This window comes from Lissotriton helveticus, chromosome 5_1, assembly GCF_964261635.1.
Source record: "Lissotriton helveticus chromosome 5_1, aLisHel1.1, whole genome shotgun sequence".
Classification (NCBI taxonomy): domain Eukaryota; kingdom Metazoa; phylum Chordata; class Amphibia; order Caudata; family Salamandridae; genus Lissotriton; species Lissotriton helveticus.
In genome coordinates this window covers 793,876,108-793,893,221 of record NC_136065.1, presented here as the reverse complement: position 1 = coordinate 793,893,221, position 17,114 = coordinate 793,876,108, and the positions used below count along the sequence as shown (strand labels likewise).

General features: G+C 40.7%; 1 protein-coding gene across 1 annotated transcript in view; it reads right to left on the bottom strand.

Moving 5' to 3' along the window:
• Nucleotides 1–844: 844 nt before the first annotated feature.
• Nucleotides 845–17,114, bottom strand: part of LOC144754919 (microsomal triglyceride transfer protein-like) — a 529,349-nt gene continuing 513,079 nt past the window's right edge. Inside the window, exon 19 of the mRNA XM_078643270.1 lies at nt 845–5,877. Within this exon, the coding sequence (XP_078499396.1) occupies nt 5,700–5,877 (178 nt within the window). The 3' untranslated portion in view covers nt 845–5,699. The remainder of the gene's footprint in view (nt 5,878–17,114) is intronic.

Sequence of the window (17,114 nt, the reverse complement as noted above, 5' to 3'; positions counted from 1 at the left end):
AAAGTTTGGCAGATGGGATAAATTATGGTGGTTATCACTTGCACTGTATTACAAGTACCTTAGGTCCTCATTATGAGTTTGGCGGTACGGGAGCGGGACTGCCCCTCTCCCACACTGCCAAACCAGTGGTGAACTGCCCACCAGATTAGAGTTTATTCCTGTCTGCCAGGCGGGTATTTGACATTCCCACAGCGGTGCCTATGAAACAGGCACCACAATGGGAACGTCAAAATCAGTACCTATACAGCATGGAGTGTTGGAATCCATACCTTGCAGGTACTGGGGTGCATGCACACAGGGGGGCACAACATGTGCCACCCTGCATACACCCCATGGAGCAGAGACGCAAGGGGGCCCTGTAGGGCTCCCTTTGTTTCCTTACTGCCACACTTCTCATGGCGGTTGCACCGCCATGAAAAGTGTGACAGTGAGGAACTTGTAATATGCTTGGTGGGGCCGCAGCAGCCCCGCAAAGCATATTATGTGTGGCCTAAAGACTGCTTTGCCATAGCGTGGAATCTCTGATCACTGGGGTTGCAGTGGTCTCAGGCAACCCGACTGCCCGGGTCATATTAAGGCAGTCAGAAGACTGCCACCGGCGCTCCTCTGCAAGTCTAGCAGTCTGTGGATCACCAGACTCATAATGAGGCCCATAGGCTTTAATGCACTGGTAACACAGTGGATGGGACATCTGCCACGTTCTTTGGAAGTTTCCCATCTGCCAATCTTTAAATAAGGCCCTGTGTTTTAGGCTCCAGATTTACTTCAACATGAGATTGTAATACTAGAGCAATTCCAGATAATAAGTATCACAAGAATGATTTCCAAGGCCATAGATCGAACCTTTATTTAAATATGTATTTTATTTTTGTTGGGCAAGGCAAATGAAGAGGGAAAACACTTGGGACAAATTTTAAAAATGCACAACGTACTTTTTATTTTAAAAATGTATTTTATACACACAGAAACAGAAGTTGTTATTAACGGTATTTAGAAGATAGGTTCCAGTTCCAGCTGTTCTCTAGCATCTCTGCTCCAAAGTAGCATATTTATCCATCATTATAAATCATACATAAGAGAGGGCTGGATGTCTCGGAGTAGTATTGCAGAAAATACATAATTAGAGGTAGTACTACTAACCCACCAATCCATCATCTATAGTAGAAGCTGCCACTAAGATACTAAAACACTAGTTAGTTCTTTATAAGCCTTTCATGTCTGCTAACAAAGCTTATAAATCATAATACAAATGTGGTGCAGTCTGCCAAATGAGTCGAGTAAAGTCAGGGGCATGGTTAACATTAGTGCAGCAGAGGCACAGAGTTGAGGGGGGGACACAGCAGCCAAAATAAAGCTGACATTTACCACTCAAGAGGGAGTAAAGTGGCACATTTACCTTTCTGGCAATGGTCTGTTACAACCTTGCTAGAACACGGAGTACAGCGAACTAGAGAGAATAAGGTGACTGATTAAAATATGGGGAAAGAGACAGAGGGAGCAAGGGAAATAGAAAGAACGAGAATGAATAGCAAAGTTAACACGTCTTAGGAGATGGAAACAAGAAAGAAAGCTGTGTAGATGCTTTGGAACAAGAAGGCAAAGGGAAAGATTTTGAAAGGGAGGGTGAAAGGAAGAAGAGGAGATGGAAGGGAAGGAGATCAAAAGGATACCTGGGTGGAAGGGTGAAATGATGGTTTGATTAAAGATACATGGAATGGTGAAAAGATTAGTGATAGTATGGCTAGATGAATGGGTAGATTGAATGGTGAGAGGGTGAATGGAAGTGTGGATGAAACGATGGACTGATAAAAAGATGAGTAGGTGGATAAAAGGGTGGTTGCAAGAATGATGGATCGATTGGTGTATTGAGGATGGAAATATGGGTAAACTGTCAAGAGAGGGACTGGCTTGATTTACTCAGTGCCAATAATGATATAGCTCAGTGTTGAGGACAGTTACATGTTTTGCTACAGCCTTGTTTAGAGGTCTTCGTAATTCTAGTTCAACACCAATGTTTGAAGGGTAGGAATTGTTCGACTCTCACCAATACAGGACTAGGGTGTCCTATTGGAGGCAACTGCAGTGTTTCGTATGACGTGTACAAATATTATTATCCTGACTTAATAAAAAATGTACAACTGTATAATTTAAGTGTTCTTAATAATCACAAAACAATTGGTGTCAGGAAAGTACTGAGAGTCCACACTCTATAGCATATAGAGCTCTTTCTGGAGGTCCCAAGTCAGAATGCACCTGCTTAACAACACTAAGCATCAGAAGGCAAACAACTTCCTAACAGCTCTGAAGATTAACACATACTTGCCAGAAGTGCAATTGGTGGCAACATAATACATGTGTTTTCAATGAGGGAATATGTCTAAGGACAGGAGGTGGAACAGCTTATCAGAATTGATATGGTCTCCAAAGCAGTACAACATTAACACATTACTTCTAAAGGACATGCATGGGGACAGGTATTTTCTTCACATGATGCAAGAGAAGTGTTATGCTTTCTGGTGCAAAAGAGACATTTTGTAGCTGGAGACATTATTTCGATGATTCATGTTTTTTGCTAAACACAAGATGAACTGAAATATACAAATTCACAATTATTTAATTGTTACCCATTATTATGACATCATCTCCTAGTCATATGTATATTTTAGTCACTCAGTGATATGAAAAGCTGCATCCTGATTTAATATCATGGCATTGTTTCTATTGGGGTTTGCAGTAAGGGATTACATACATTAGTTCCACTGAGCTTTATAGTATTAATATCTATTTTATATGCTAATCCTAAAAAATATGGCATGGATCTCAGTATCCTTGCTCAACACTATTGATTTAAACGGACACATCATTTGGCTTTCTTACTCATGTTCATCTGTTCATCAAAAACAACAGCGCTCATATCAAACATTTGACAATGTTTATCTGTGACAGGGTCTCCCGAAGAAGACTATATGCATAGATGAAAGAAAAACCTGCCAGGAGACACCACATGTTGCAAACACTTTCTACTACAAAGAAAGCACAATTGCCAGTCTAAAGTACCTGACCAACTCAAGATACAATTCTGAACATGTATATTTGGGGATGGCTTTCAAAGAAAAAAACAAAATGTGGTAATTACATTTATTAGACAAACTCATTGAAATACATTGCTACCTATAAGGTGATGCATTTCAGATGTTTGCATTCTTCAAGTTTACAACCACAAGTAGTTCAACTTGGAGAACACATAAAAAGCTGGACACACAAGATTCATATTGATCAGTGGACGAAGACTGTTCAAGCAGGTGTTGAGACACTGTAGAAGAGGGTCATCTAGTAATACTTAAAAGCCAACACACAAGTAGACTTAGGGTATTCTTGTTCAGTAAAATGTAAAAGTGGCAAACTGATGATGACATCACATAAAAAAACAGTCCAATGACAGGGTCACACAAGAGGTTGTTTTAGTGAGCGAGTGCACATTTGGCAAATGAACACATACACTAGTGATTACACTGCTTGTAAGGGTTGCATGTCAGAATGCAGTATACAGAAATATCCTCTGGCAAATTTCCCGCTAAACGTTGCACACTGGGGTTGCATGGCAGAGTCAACTTTTGCTCCTTTTGCAGACGATGGTTAAATGCAAGAAATTGATTGCATGGATCGGTGTATACCAAGCAAAAGTGTCATTCAAAAGGTTAGGCACGAATTCTTGTGGTTTGCTTCAACATGTCATCCCTCAGCATAAATGACTAGGAGGTGGTTGTTGGTTCAGGAGACCTTTAAACTACTAGGAGCCTTAGGGGGAGCATCAGGGTTTAAACAGGTCGCCCCCCACTCTATACCCTCTTAACAACAAAAGACCTGCCCCTAAATGATGTGAAGTCAATAAACTCCCATGTACTTTTACTGTCTACTCAACAGTTGGTATATATCTAAACCTAACTGTATCAATGTGCTCATAATGGTCACAGGTTTAAAGCTAAAAACGTGTGTGCGACAACCAGCTACCCTCACTCTGCCTTTCCAAGACAGTGTTGCCTTTGAAAAAAGGGGGGAGGGGAGTTGGCAGAGCCTCACGGGAGCAACACCCGGGGAGGACTAAACAGACTGGTGCTCGCCTGTGTCCTCACGTTCTCATCATCAGCATCTGCCAACTTACAACATAATAGGGATAGAAAACTGTGCAGACAAAAAAAATGTAAGTGCTCTGTGTAAGTGACCCAATGTGGATTGCCAAACTCTATCATCAAGATCTGGTCCCACCACCGTTTAAAAAGAGCTAGGCTACACTGGCTAAACTAATTTTATTCCGTGCTGTGTGCCCACTCTACTAAAAACCAACATGTTTCATTGCCTAGTTATATTTACCGGCAATTTCATCAGGGTTTTGGGTCTGGGCTATCTCTGCACGTCTTGATTCTCCATTTATTGTACCAGGTGGTTGCTGTACTCGCGCCTACCAGTGCCCCCGTAGAAGAATCTGGGTTATCAGGAACCTATTGCTTCGTTACAGGTTCTAGAGACTGCCCTCGGTCAGTTCAGTGTTCGTGCAAGGTGAATGGCCTCCGCTCAACCCCCGTTGCGGTTTCCGAACCAGCTCCTCTCTTTGGAGAGGAGACCTTTAAACATTACTATGTGTTTTTTACATATTGTCTGAGACAGTGCATGTGCTTTCGTTTGCGAGGTCTCTGGTAAACTAAACAAGCATCTGCAATGCAATAGGTCTCACATGTACGCGAGTTTGAGCTATTGGCATAGCAAATAACAACGCTTTTATTTTTTATTTATGTTTTGGTTTTTAAAACATAAATAAAAGGCATTGTCATTTACAATACCAATAGCTTAAACTCTCGCAAATGCATGACCTATTGCATTCCAAATGCTTGTTTTATCCTTCAGATATAAGAGCATTTTTTTCATCACGTGAGCTTTCTACATTCTTTTAATGGGAGCTGAGTGTAGGGTGAAGGGCTTATTTTAATCAATTTATTAGGACAAAGTTGAGAACACCTCCCTTCTTCTCTCCACATTGCCTTTTACATCACATGTTTCTCATTCTTAGGGCTTATAGCCATTCCATGATCCTTACTGTGGGTTCTCCTTCGTTTGCAACAGAGGCTCTGTTGCCCCCTTTCCCACCCCTTACATCAATGAGAGAGACAATAACACCCACTGAAATAAGGCCCTTTGTGTCGGAATGTGCTTTCCCAGCAAAAATATTACAGAATATTTTTGGCACTGTTTTTACTGGATGATGTTGTACAGATTATCATCTTTAAATGGGCAAGCCCAAAGATACAAATTTACTGACCAGGTCAGAAATATCTACTAAAGATGTAGGTAAAACTGTGGGGCAATAGAATATTGTGGAAAATATCGGACAGCCCCAGGTTTTACTATTAGCAGGGACACATCTATGAAAGTTAGTGTAGACCACAATTGAAGACAGTAGTAGGTTCCAAGTTCATGATTAAAAAACGGCATTATCATTTCCATTGAATAAATAGTATCAACTGATATTGATGTGGAGTAGTGGGATGGTCGATTTTAAAATAAGTCTAGGGCTGGAATCCTGTCCCTCACTTTGTATACAATGATTGTTCTAAAGAGGTAAATTTGCTGCATTGGGCGCAAATGCTAGAGAGCTGTAGCGTGTGCAGATGGACACTGGTCTGGTGGTCGCTGGAGCTTCCAGTTTAAAACAATGTTGGCGGCTCTTGCGGCTTCTCATCCTCGCTCAGTAGGACCTTGCACATATCTGAGTTTGCGCGGTGCAGTGGAAATTCTCTTCCTGGGATAATGGCTTTCCTTCCTTTACACACCTTACTGGTCACATTTCTCAGTGGGAATGATTCCACCAGGGTAAAGATTTCTCTAAAGAATAATCAAAATTGAAAAACAACGTTAATAATCTATTTTATAAACAAACATGTCTAATATGTACAGTTACATTGTCCGATGGGGCACAAGAAACCGATTAGACCTTGCTTAACTTTGTAGCGGCGGATTAGTCAATACAATGTTGCTCAACCTCTCATCAGCCTGGATTTTGGTACAAATTACATGAAGAGGGTTAAAGAGGCAACCATGACTTGTCTGTCATGATGCTATAGAATAAATGTTGGTTTGCCGTCTACAAACACATTTCTATTTCCTATCACTAATGTTTTTCTTTGCGAGAGATTAAAACACGACCTTGACCTCAACCTGAATCAAGTAAAAAAAAAACGGTTTCCAATTTTACAATCGAAATTTAAGTCAATCTCATTTGACGATATTTTTCTGTAAGATGAGTCTTGTTCTCACGAGATTTACTAGTCTAGTTTTTCAGGTATAGACGTCTGAAAGTATTCTATTTTTTCCCAACCAGGACCAGATTCTGTAGGTTCAGCAATGTTCCCGACTGCTTTGTAATACATCACGTTTGATCAGGGTCATACAACTAAGTTCAGAATCATTATTTTAAGGGGTTGAGCACCTCCTATTTGTGTCATCCTTGGGGGCTACCTACATTTTAGTAAATTCGTTTTACTCAGAACACTGGAAGGACAACAAGGAGAGAGACAAGGTGTCTCAAGAAGAAATATGTTGCAATAGATTGGTTAAAAAAACACTTTATACAGAAAGACTGAAAGCAGAACTTGAGTGCACGTATTTTTGTTAAATTTAATTTACTGTGTGATTTTTGGGGAAAATATGCAATTGCATACCATTACTAGGGGTACGATCTGGGTTTATAGTGCAGTAAAAATGCTGACAATAATTAGCAAAGGTCTATTGAGGCAAATTTAGGATAAACTATTGCAGGATTTCATGCAGGAGGTGTCCTGTTAATCACACTACGAAAAACTGGTTCAATTTGTTAGCTGGCATTTAAGAGCAGGGAAGCAAGGAATTGATGCAGGGGCTAGAGTTCGTGGCGAATATCCTGATCAATTATAGGATTTTCGAAAGAAAGCATCATTACATTTCACCACAAAAACCTAGTGCTATGTACAAAACATAAAAATGAAAATAAAACATTGAAAGCTATTAAGACCTGGAAACAAATTAGTGGTAAAAACTGGGTGTTCTAGCTGGGTACTCATGTTTGTGGGGCATCAATAAAGTTAAAAAGAGTTAGCAGGACAGGGGGAGGACTTCAATTACAATGAATCTACTATGTTGTGTCCTTGCTTACAGAATTCAAATGTAAAAAAAGATGAGTTCAGACGGTCACTCCAGCAATGCCCTTTGAACTTACCAAGATCTTTGGATGTCATTTTCACACCAATGCTTAAGTTATTCGTAGCCGTCAATGAAATTTCATGTTTACTGAGAGGCTGTATGTTAGTGCTATGGTTTAACAATTGGGCTAGGCGTGATCAATAAAGCTAACTTTTAATAAGTGGTTTGAAAATTAACAATTTCTCCATAACAAACACAGGCTTCAGAAGTAGAATGTCTACTCTACACAACGCAGTGGCACTTGTTGGAAAGGCTGCTACGTCGACGTGGGAGGGACCAGTGCAGATGCATTGCACAATTGTGGACTTTGACACAGATGGAATTATGGGCCTAATTTGGATGTTGGTCGGATTTGTCTCCAACCGAGTTCAATGCAGTTTCGGAACCAACTGACCTAGAGTTGGCTGTCCGAAACTGCAAATTATGATGTGACTACACATGATGTGGTCTCAGACGACCATTTCCCTATGGGAGCTTGTACGGCGGTCGGAAACTGGCAGCCACACAAGCTCCCATAGAGAAATGGGTGTTACTGTAAATCCCTGCATGGTGCCTGCCACACGGTGCAAAGATTTACAGGGGGCACCATAGGTGTCCCCTCGGCCCCCAACCGGAAGCCGCGGAAGAAGAGGGGCCCTGCTAGGGGCCACCAAAGCCGCTTTCCATGCCGGGCTTTTCATGTCGGAAAGCCCGACATGGAAAGCCTGTTGAAAACAAACATCATAATCTCGTCGGAGAAAACACCGTCAGTACGGGTTTATGTGGCAGGTTCGACTGACCAATTGGTTCCTTAAACCTGTCAGAAACCAGTCAGATTGACTGGCCGGTTTTAAATTCGACCACCATCATTGTAATATGGAGGTCGGATTTGAAACCTTGGATGTTTCGACTGACAATCAAATAGGCCCTCTGTGTTGTGTGGGCCACATGGACGAGATTTCTTAGGGTCTCTCCACCACCTTCTCCCTTGTTGGTGCACTGCATATGAATTTATGGTCAGTAGTGTGCAGAGGAAAGGGGTGAGAGTACCTGTTGAATTCAATGTGCTGTGTCAAACCCCATCACTTATCCGAACTATAACCCTCAACCCAGCCCCATTCCATACTCTAATCTAAACCCTAACTTTAAAACCAACTTGAAAACCTATCCATTACCTTTAATCCTTAAGTTAACCACCATTACAAACGTATTGTTCAAAAATCAAACTCCTTTAAAATACTTTGAGAGCCAACAATTTTTGTTAGTGCAAACGATATTAATGGTGTAAAAAAGGAGCTCGGTGGTAAGCAATGAAATTCACCAACAGATTTAATTCTATGATTGGTGCTATTCTCGGTTTCAATGTAATAATATACTGGCAACTAGAATCTACCCTCTGGAGAGAACCCCTCCGTAAGACTAAGAGGACTTCAGATGAGGCCCTTTAAAGGGTGCTTAGCTTGTTGCCAGAATGGCATTAAACTCTGCATGGAATTAAATTCTGCCTGGTGTGGTAGAATTACACTCTAAATCCAACCTCTTCAAATTAATTAACATTGATAATATGACTTGTCCCACTAACATAAGCTGTGAACCCAGATTCGATGGGACTCTATAGCCTAGCAAAGTTGAATAAAAAGGATCTGAAATGTGCATTAAAAAGAGAGTTGGTTGTGGCATTGAATAAACAACATTTTGGCATTGAATTAAAAAGTGCAAAAACAGTGGCTAACTTACAAAATAAGTTGGATTCAACCTGTACCTCAACAACAATGACTAACTAGGCTGAACACCTATGTTTTTTTTCATTTTCTGTTGAGAGGACATTTGGCCTGACAGTTCAGGCTGGATGGCCTCTAAAACATAACGACCAAGACAGTTCCCCATAGGGTTGCTCGACGTCTACTGTAGTCTTGTAGGCAAAAAGAGATGGACTCCCGTCTCAGGTCATTTCCAGTGAATAAGGCCTTTTCAAGCATCCAAATCATCACTTTTTATTGTTGTAACATACATGATCTACCATTTAGTCAGGGGTCCATACATTTGAGGCTTAATTAGTTATATCTGTGTGGAGTCACAGGCTCCTGGGATAATTTGCTAAACAAACAACAACAAAAACCTGTACAGCAACCAAACCTGAATCACACAGGAAAACGTACAATTGGCAGAAAATTATGGCACATAGTACAATTTCATCAATGTTACAAGAAAGAAATAACAATAACTAAAAAGTATAAAAATAATAGGGAAAAATATACATGAGATTAAGTGAACAATGCTACTAAAACAAAAATGGCATACTTTAAACACCACATAGTCTTTCCACTAGATGAGTCTGGCTAAAGACCTTATGGAATGTCTGGGAAATATTCTTGGAGCATGATTGCAACAATGACTAAATAGCGAATTGTTGTGCTCGCATTTACCAGAGATCAGACTTGCCTCAGACTGAATCCATCAACGGTATTGTCAGAATTTCCACCATTCTTTTTCACCAATCTAGATATAGGCCACATGTCACCATTATCCAGCCTAACAACATTGCTCATTACTATCTTAATGTTGAATGGACCCATGTAACTTAACTCACCCTTTCTCACAAATTCCGGCTTCATCACTAGTGCCATTTCACCCACCAACCAAGGCAGAAACATTGTACAATTATTTCTTATCATTGTTCTTCTTGTACTTGCTCTGATAGACATCTCTAAACAACTTCCCCTCACTTCTGACTTCATTCATTTCTAACTCCTCATCCAATCATCTCAATCCTTGAATTGCTCCACTCATCCATGCTGGATTCAACTACATTTTCTAAACTCTTCCTCTCATCCAGAAGAAAGGTGACTTGAATGTTACCCGGCTGGGAGTTTTTTGATGAGCCCACCATGATTCACTCAAGACATCTGACAAAGGCCTTCTCATTTACACCGTGTTTTGCATACAGGAATCCACCATTTGATTCATGTGCTCAGCAAGATTGTTCATTTGGAGAGAATGCAACGCCGTCTTGAGATGAACTATAGACAAATCTTTCAGAAACGTCTGCATCTCTTAAGATGCCAACTGAACACCATTGCCTAAGACAATTTTAAGAGGTTCCCCTTCACGAACAAACTCCTCCATTAAGAAGTTGATGACAACTCTGATGTCGATCGAGCTCACACATTAGGTCACCACCCACTTGAGAATATAATTTACTAATAGTATCACATATTGTTCATTGGGAGATAAAGGATAGAAGGAACCATCTCCTCCCTAAGTGGCCCTCATGCACAAGATTCATGATTTTATCTCTTATACCTCTGTGTGGAATAACCCTGTTATCTCTGAACAGTTCACTTTCAATCCAACTCAGTTCTTCTTTCACATTCCAAAATCACCTTATTGCTTCCGATAAAGATCTGAACTCTGGCCATCCCTTAGCTGTGAACTCTTTGAGTTTCCTAGTCTCCTCATCACTCTCCCTTGCCATCCACCACTCCTCTTTACTTATAGCACTTTCACTAACCCAGATAATGTGATCAACATCTAAAATCATCTCATCTTTGTCTAATGGTAATCTGGATAGGCAGTTCGCTACCCGGTTCTTGGAACCAGCAATATACTCCACTTGGAAATTGAATTCACTGAACCCCTCCATCCATCGCTTAATCCTGGCATCAGCTCATTATCCTTCCTAATGAAAAATACATGAACTAATGGTCTGTGATCAGACCTAAACACATATGACATTCCCCAAAGATAGAACTTAAAATGTTTGATTACCCATGCACACACCAATGCCTCCCTCTCGATGACAGAATACTGCTCCTCCGCATCCTTGACCGAATATGACGCAAATGCTATGACACATTCTTCACCATTACAAATTTAAGAGTACTGCCCCTAGCCCTTATGGGGTGGCATCTATGGACAAAATGTTTTTTTAGATACATCAAAGAGCCCCAGGGGGGGCGTTCCATCAATACAGTTCTTAAAGACTTCAAAAGCCTTCCCACACTCTTTAGACCACACAAATTTCATATCTATTTTTCAGTAAAGCACGGATAGGTTGAATCACGCTGGAAAATTGGGTATGAATTTGCATTAAAACTCCACCAAGGAAAGATCTCACTTGGTCTTTGTCTTGTGGGGCTGGCGCTTTAAGGATCAAGTCAACCCAATCCAGTTTGGGTTTAATCCCCTCAGCAGAAATGGTATGGCCCAAATACGAAAAAGCGCTGACTCAAAATTTACATTTCTCTTTCTTCAATGTTAGTCCAGCCACAACCAATCTCTCCAACACTTTCACAAGTGTACTATCATATTCTCTCAGATGTTTCCCATAAATCAGGATGTCATCCTGAAAGAAAAGTATACTCAAAACACCCCCCAAAAACCTTCTTCATGATCCCTTGAAACCATGAAATGCGGATGCTAAACCAAATGGCATCCTGATGAAACTGTAAGCCCCCAAAGGTGTGATGAATGAAGCAAATACCTCGATTCGTCATATAATTTAACTAGATGATATGAAGATGAGAGGTCCATGACACTTAACACCCCCAAGCAAGGTTAAATCTACAGAGATGTTGGGAAGAGGCGGACGATCAACCTAAATGTGCTGAGGTCAACACACATTTTGATCTGCTTGCCCTGATCTTTAGGTGCCAATACAACTGGAGCAAACCATATCAAGAGTTAAATCTACTTGATTATGCTTTCCTCAATCAATCTGCTGATCTCTCTCTTCTAAGGCTTCAACATGAGATTGGGAACTTTTCTGATTTGGTGAATACAGGGAATAGCGTTTTTCTTCAAAATTATTTTGTGTTTGAATATCTTAATAAGACCCACTTTAATACTGAACTCGCTTTGGAAACATTTTTCCACATTTCCTGCAAATAGAATTCCTGGCATAGCACTGAAAACTATTTGGAGAGTGGCCTGGATTCCCACATAGATAACATTCGATTTTACTATTCTTTGCTTCCTTATTAATACCAATTTGTTTCAATTTGATTTTATCAACAACATCTTCAGCAATTTAATTTATTCCAATATTAGCAGAATCACTCTGCAAAGAAGGAAGTATAACACACATCTCATCCACCCACGTGTTTGTGCTCTCTATTCTTTCAACAAAAGAAATAGCCGCTCTGAGATCTGATCTGGGGTTTTTACTAATAACTTCTCTTAATGCTGTGACACAGTGATTGTAGTTAAGAGAGTTTCTTGTTTTTGTTTACTGTTCTTAAAGTTCAGAATAAGGGTAAAAGGTAAAATGTAAGTGAAAGCATATACAATGAGGAACGTGATGCACTGTATTAACATGCCAGTATTGATCGTTACTGCGCCGCCGATCCTATGGATGTCGGCTAAATGGCTGTGTACACCAAACGGCACCCAGCAAATACTACGAATGTTCATAGCCGGCCTGTTGAGGTTGTAGGCGTAACCTTGTGTATTTACTTGCAAAATGTGCAATAAACGACTTACAACTTTAAAAAAAAGAAAAAAAAAAAAATTCTCTTCAACCATGATATTATTGGTGCCTCTCAACAACTGATCCCTGATTAGCGAATTGGTTTAAAGATCAAATTCACAAGTGCGTGCCAGTGTTCACAAGCGAGCCACATAGTTCCCCACACTTTCACCTTTCCCTTGTGTTCCTGAAAATAAATAGTGGTGCTCCACAACAACATTGATCCTTGCCTCAAAATGTTTCTCTAATATTAATATAGACATCTCAAAAGAATCTCTAGGTTCTCCTGCATTCCCTACAGAAATGGTTTCAAGGCTGTCATAAATATTGTGACCTTCCACTCCTAAACTGTACATAAGAACTCATTGTTTCCTGGCATGAAACTTTTCACCCCCTATGGTTATAAGCTATGAATCAAAACTTTTTTCCATCCCATCTCTTCCATAGTATAAGCGGTTCACCTTTATAAGATAAAAACACAGAAGGTCAAGGCATTCCGGCTTTTTCCATCTTAGAATGATGTGAAGGTTGAAAGATGTAAAAGTTCAGAAGGAATATGCTTAAAAGATAGGAGACCAATTTAAATATACATTGTAAATGAGTCACCTGTTGAAAACTAACAGTAGTGCTAAAAGATAATAACTCATCTAAAAGAAAGAGGATAGCGGGTAACCGCAAGCACCGTTCTCATTATTCCCAGTAAAGTCACCAGTTTCTCCGAATGCTTGAAATACAATCACCCAACTCAAGATGGCTGCTCCAGGATCCTTAAATTAGGCTACATCCATCGCACGTGTAACAACGCAATGTCCCAAAGCAAGATGGCTGCTACATTGCACGTCCAGGTGACGCGACATCCCTTGTGTAAGTGTTGACACTGCCGCTGTGCAGTACACTACCCCTGAACAAGAGAGGAAACTGGTTCTCTGCCACGCTCTGGCTCCGAATGTGAGCAAAGGCTTCAATTGTGCCTCGCACTGAGATTAAGGCATTAGCAAGTCAAGCCACTCTGCAGCACACTACTTCTGAAGCGCGAGCAGGGTCTGACTCTGGCAGAGATGACATATGTTGCCTCTAAAGCGTCATGGAAGACCGAGTGGTGACTGCGCTTGCCAAATTCCACATTTCTATTCCAGTAGCATTCCACTAAGATGTACCTGGAAGAGATGGCAGACCCATCGGCAGGCAGCGAAAGTTCAGCAGCAAGGTGGGGGATTTTCTTCAGGTTCCAAAGGAGAAGTTGTTGTGGTTTCAAATGTCAGGCTGCTTGTCGCCAATGTTATGTCATTCGCATGAAGGGAAGGCAAGACCCGGTAAGTGTCTTTTGGCGTTTGTCAGATAAAACCTACACAAACCGATATCCATGTCCTCCAACTTTAATCCTTAGCACCAACTGTCCCGCTGGAATTCCTTGGAGACAGCATTCCAGGATGACCAAGGTTCCACATAGAACAGATAACAGTTCAACCTTTTAAACACAACACAACAACAAGTTATGTGCTTTGTTAATACTCACGACTGAGCTATGTAGAAAAATATTTTTTTCAATATTAGGAAAAGGATTTCATTGTTACAACTCCAGAAACAAATTAAACAATCCCTAACTTCAGGCACAATGAAATGTTGTAAATGTGTACTTGTAAATATATGGATTATGTACTCAAAAGTATTTCTTACAAATCAAGGGTATTTTAGAGTTCTAATGTTGACATAGTGCCGGATGAACTACGATTAACTACGTTTGAGTCACTGTTCGAATTAAATGTGCCATCAAGAACTTTCACCATAACAGCACTTAGGATATTTGATTAAACATTTTCAGGAGGCCAAGGGCAGCTAGTGGTTGCTTGGTTCAAATTGGAACCACCAAAAACAGCCTCAGTGTGTTTTTAGCACAGAAATACAATACCAGGAAAAACGTTTTCTCGATAAGTGTTAATTTCCAGCAGTATCTATAAAGGCAAGAGATAAAATAAAACTACCAGAGACTCCCTACAGTAACAAAAGAAACTAAATGTTAAAATGCTTGCAATGGTCACACCATATCACTTTGACAACCACATTAACTAATAAACACTTAATAAATATTGGTGAATACTAGGTTTAGATAATACTTTGAACAGTATCATTACAAAAAGAAACCTCTTATTAAATGTCAAAGTGGACATACCATGTGGTACCACGTTCCCTACAACCCATGACAGCTGTATATAAATCCACATGGCTTGAGCAGTATTGTAGAAGCTTTAAAATGTATAGCAACTGTAGCTTAAGTCATCAAATGTACATGCAACCAAATACACATTGGGAGCACAATTAAGATGCTCAAAGAGAGACTAAAATTACACTTCCACTCTAGAACCTTCACAAATGAAAATGTCAGATACCCTCTGGCAAATTGCTATTTGAACTATCATAGTAAGGAAAATAAATGTGAACTCCAATCCCCCTGCCACTGCCATGGTTGAATTCTAACCTCAGAGATGGAGACAGAATACTTATGCTCAGAAAAGTTGAGCCACAATGGATTGCCAGATTAAGATCAGTAGATATGAGACAGGGCTTGGCTATGTTGAAAGTGGTTGCTTTCTATGAAAGCTCCCAGCAATAGACCGCAGATACACAATGACAGCTATCATCAGGGCATTGAGGCACTCTCAAAGGTGCAGACCCAGATGTGGAAGGCTGGAGAAGGTCTCTATGACCTTTATGAGAACTACTGACCCACCATTGTCCAAAAGAACTGCTTAGGTATGGCAAACATCTGCACTGAGCTCTACCTTAGCATCTACATTACTATTAGGAGCGTCTCTCTCTGTTCAGTACAAGCAGCACTAGTGTTATCAATGTCTTATTACTACCTAGTTACCTTGGTTGTTGATCGTTCTCCTGATCCTATGAACACTTTGAGACACAGATAAATTATTTCTCTCACTAGCTCTTGAGAATTGCAACATTATACTGACCAAAAACAATCATGGATACTAGTTAGTGAGTCCACGGTCTTCAAACAGAAGGCCGCATGTCTGTCTCACAAACACCAAGGCTGCTGCTGTTCTCAGTGGCTATAACGGATGGAAAACACTCTTTGCCTACAGATAGGGATAAGGGCCCAGATGTTATGCTGGACCCCCCTCACAAAGAAACTCAAACATTAGTATAACCAATGGAACCCAAGGTCACTGAAAAGTCTGAAGAAGAAAAGTCGACATGCACAGGTATTTAATGTACACATTTAGACATGGCAAAGAAAGGCCAACAGAGGTGGAGAGGAGACTAGAATCTACGCCGGACACATAAGACAGTCCATTTAAGGCATCCCCCCAAAAAGTAGAACAAGGCTGCATGCTGACCTACATGGTAGCCTTCATCCCTCAGCTGTTTCATATCACATTTTCTGCAACACCTAGAAATCCAGAGAGCCACCGTATACGCCCCAGCAAATCGAATGGAGCTAATACCACCCACCCAGTAATGGTTTCATTTCTTTATCATCAGCAAGCAGGAGCCATACTACAGGCTGCATGAAAAAAGAATGGCACGATTATCCTTGCAAATAACATAATCTACATCTTTACAGACTTTTCACTCAACACTAGCACAAAAAGGAGACAGTTCATGGTACTACTTCCATATCATTAATGCTGGGATATCAACTATGGCCTGCTATACCCACCCCATAGACTGCTAGACTACATAATACCGTGATCCACAAGCCTTTGAATCCACCTGCATGGAGGTGTCTTTATCTACCACAGACACTGTACGAGACAATACACCTCATTTACATGATGACTGGCTTCCGCCAATGGAGCGAGAGGATGAGTCACAGGGATGGAGAGAGTCTGCCCAAAATGATGGACTCCCTGACTCAGGAAAGGGAAAAGTGCAGATGGCAACTGTTAACCACCACAAAATGAAAGACTGAAGACTTTGAGGTAGGCAGTCGCTCCACTTTTAACACCTAAGGCATCACTGTAATGCACTATGTCCAGACAAAGACCTGCACACTCTTCAAACATAACTTCATCTATATGTATAGTGGTTGCACTTTTTGCAATACGGATCTTCAGGTTAGATCTACATTGTCTATATTTGTACCGACCTACCTCTGTTGTGAAGGCCTGTTGACCACCTTTGAGGATATTGTGGGTTTATCCTCTGGTTGCAATTGGCTGGTACATAGAATCCCTGATTTAGCTGGGAGGTAAACAGGAGGGAGATATGTTCTCCCTGCTGTTACCTGCAACTGGGCACCATCTGAATGAACCACACATGGAACAACTCAACCACAAAGGCTCTTGCCTCTTTGCTATTGTTCAAACTCACACTCAACCACTTACATGTCTAGTGGGATGCAGTGGCCTCAATATGATATTGGGAACCCGGCCAGACATTCTCTGCCCTTTTAGGCTTGGGACAACCTGGCCCACAGAGT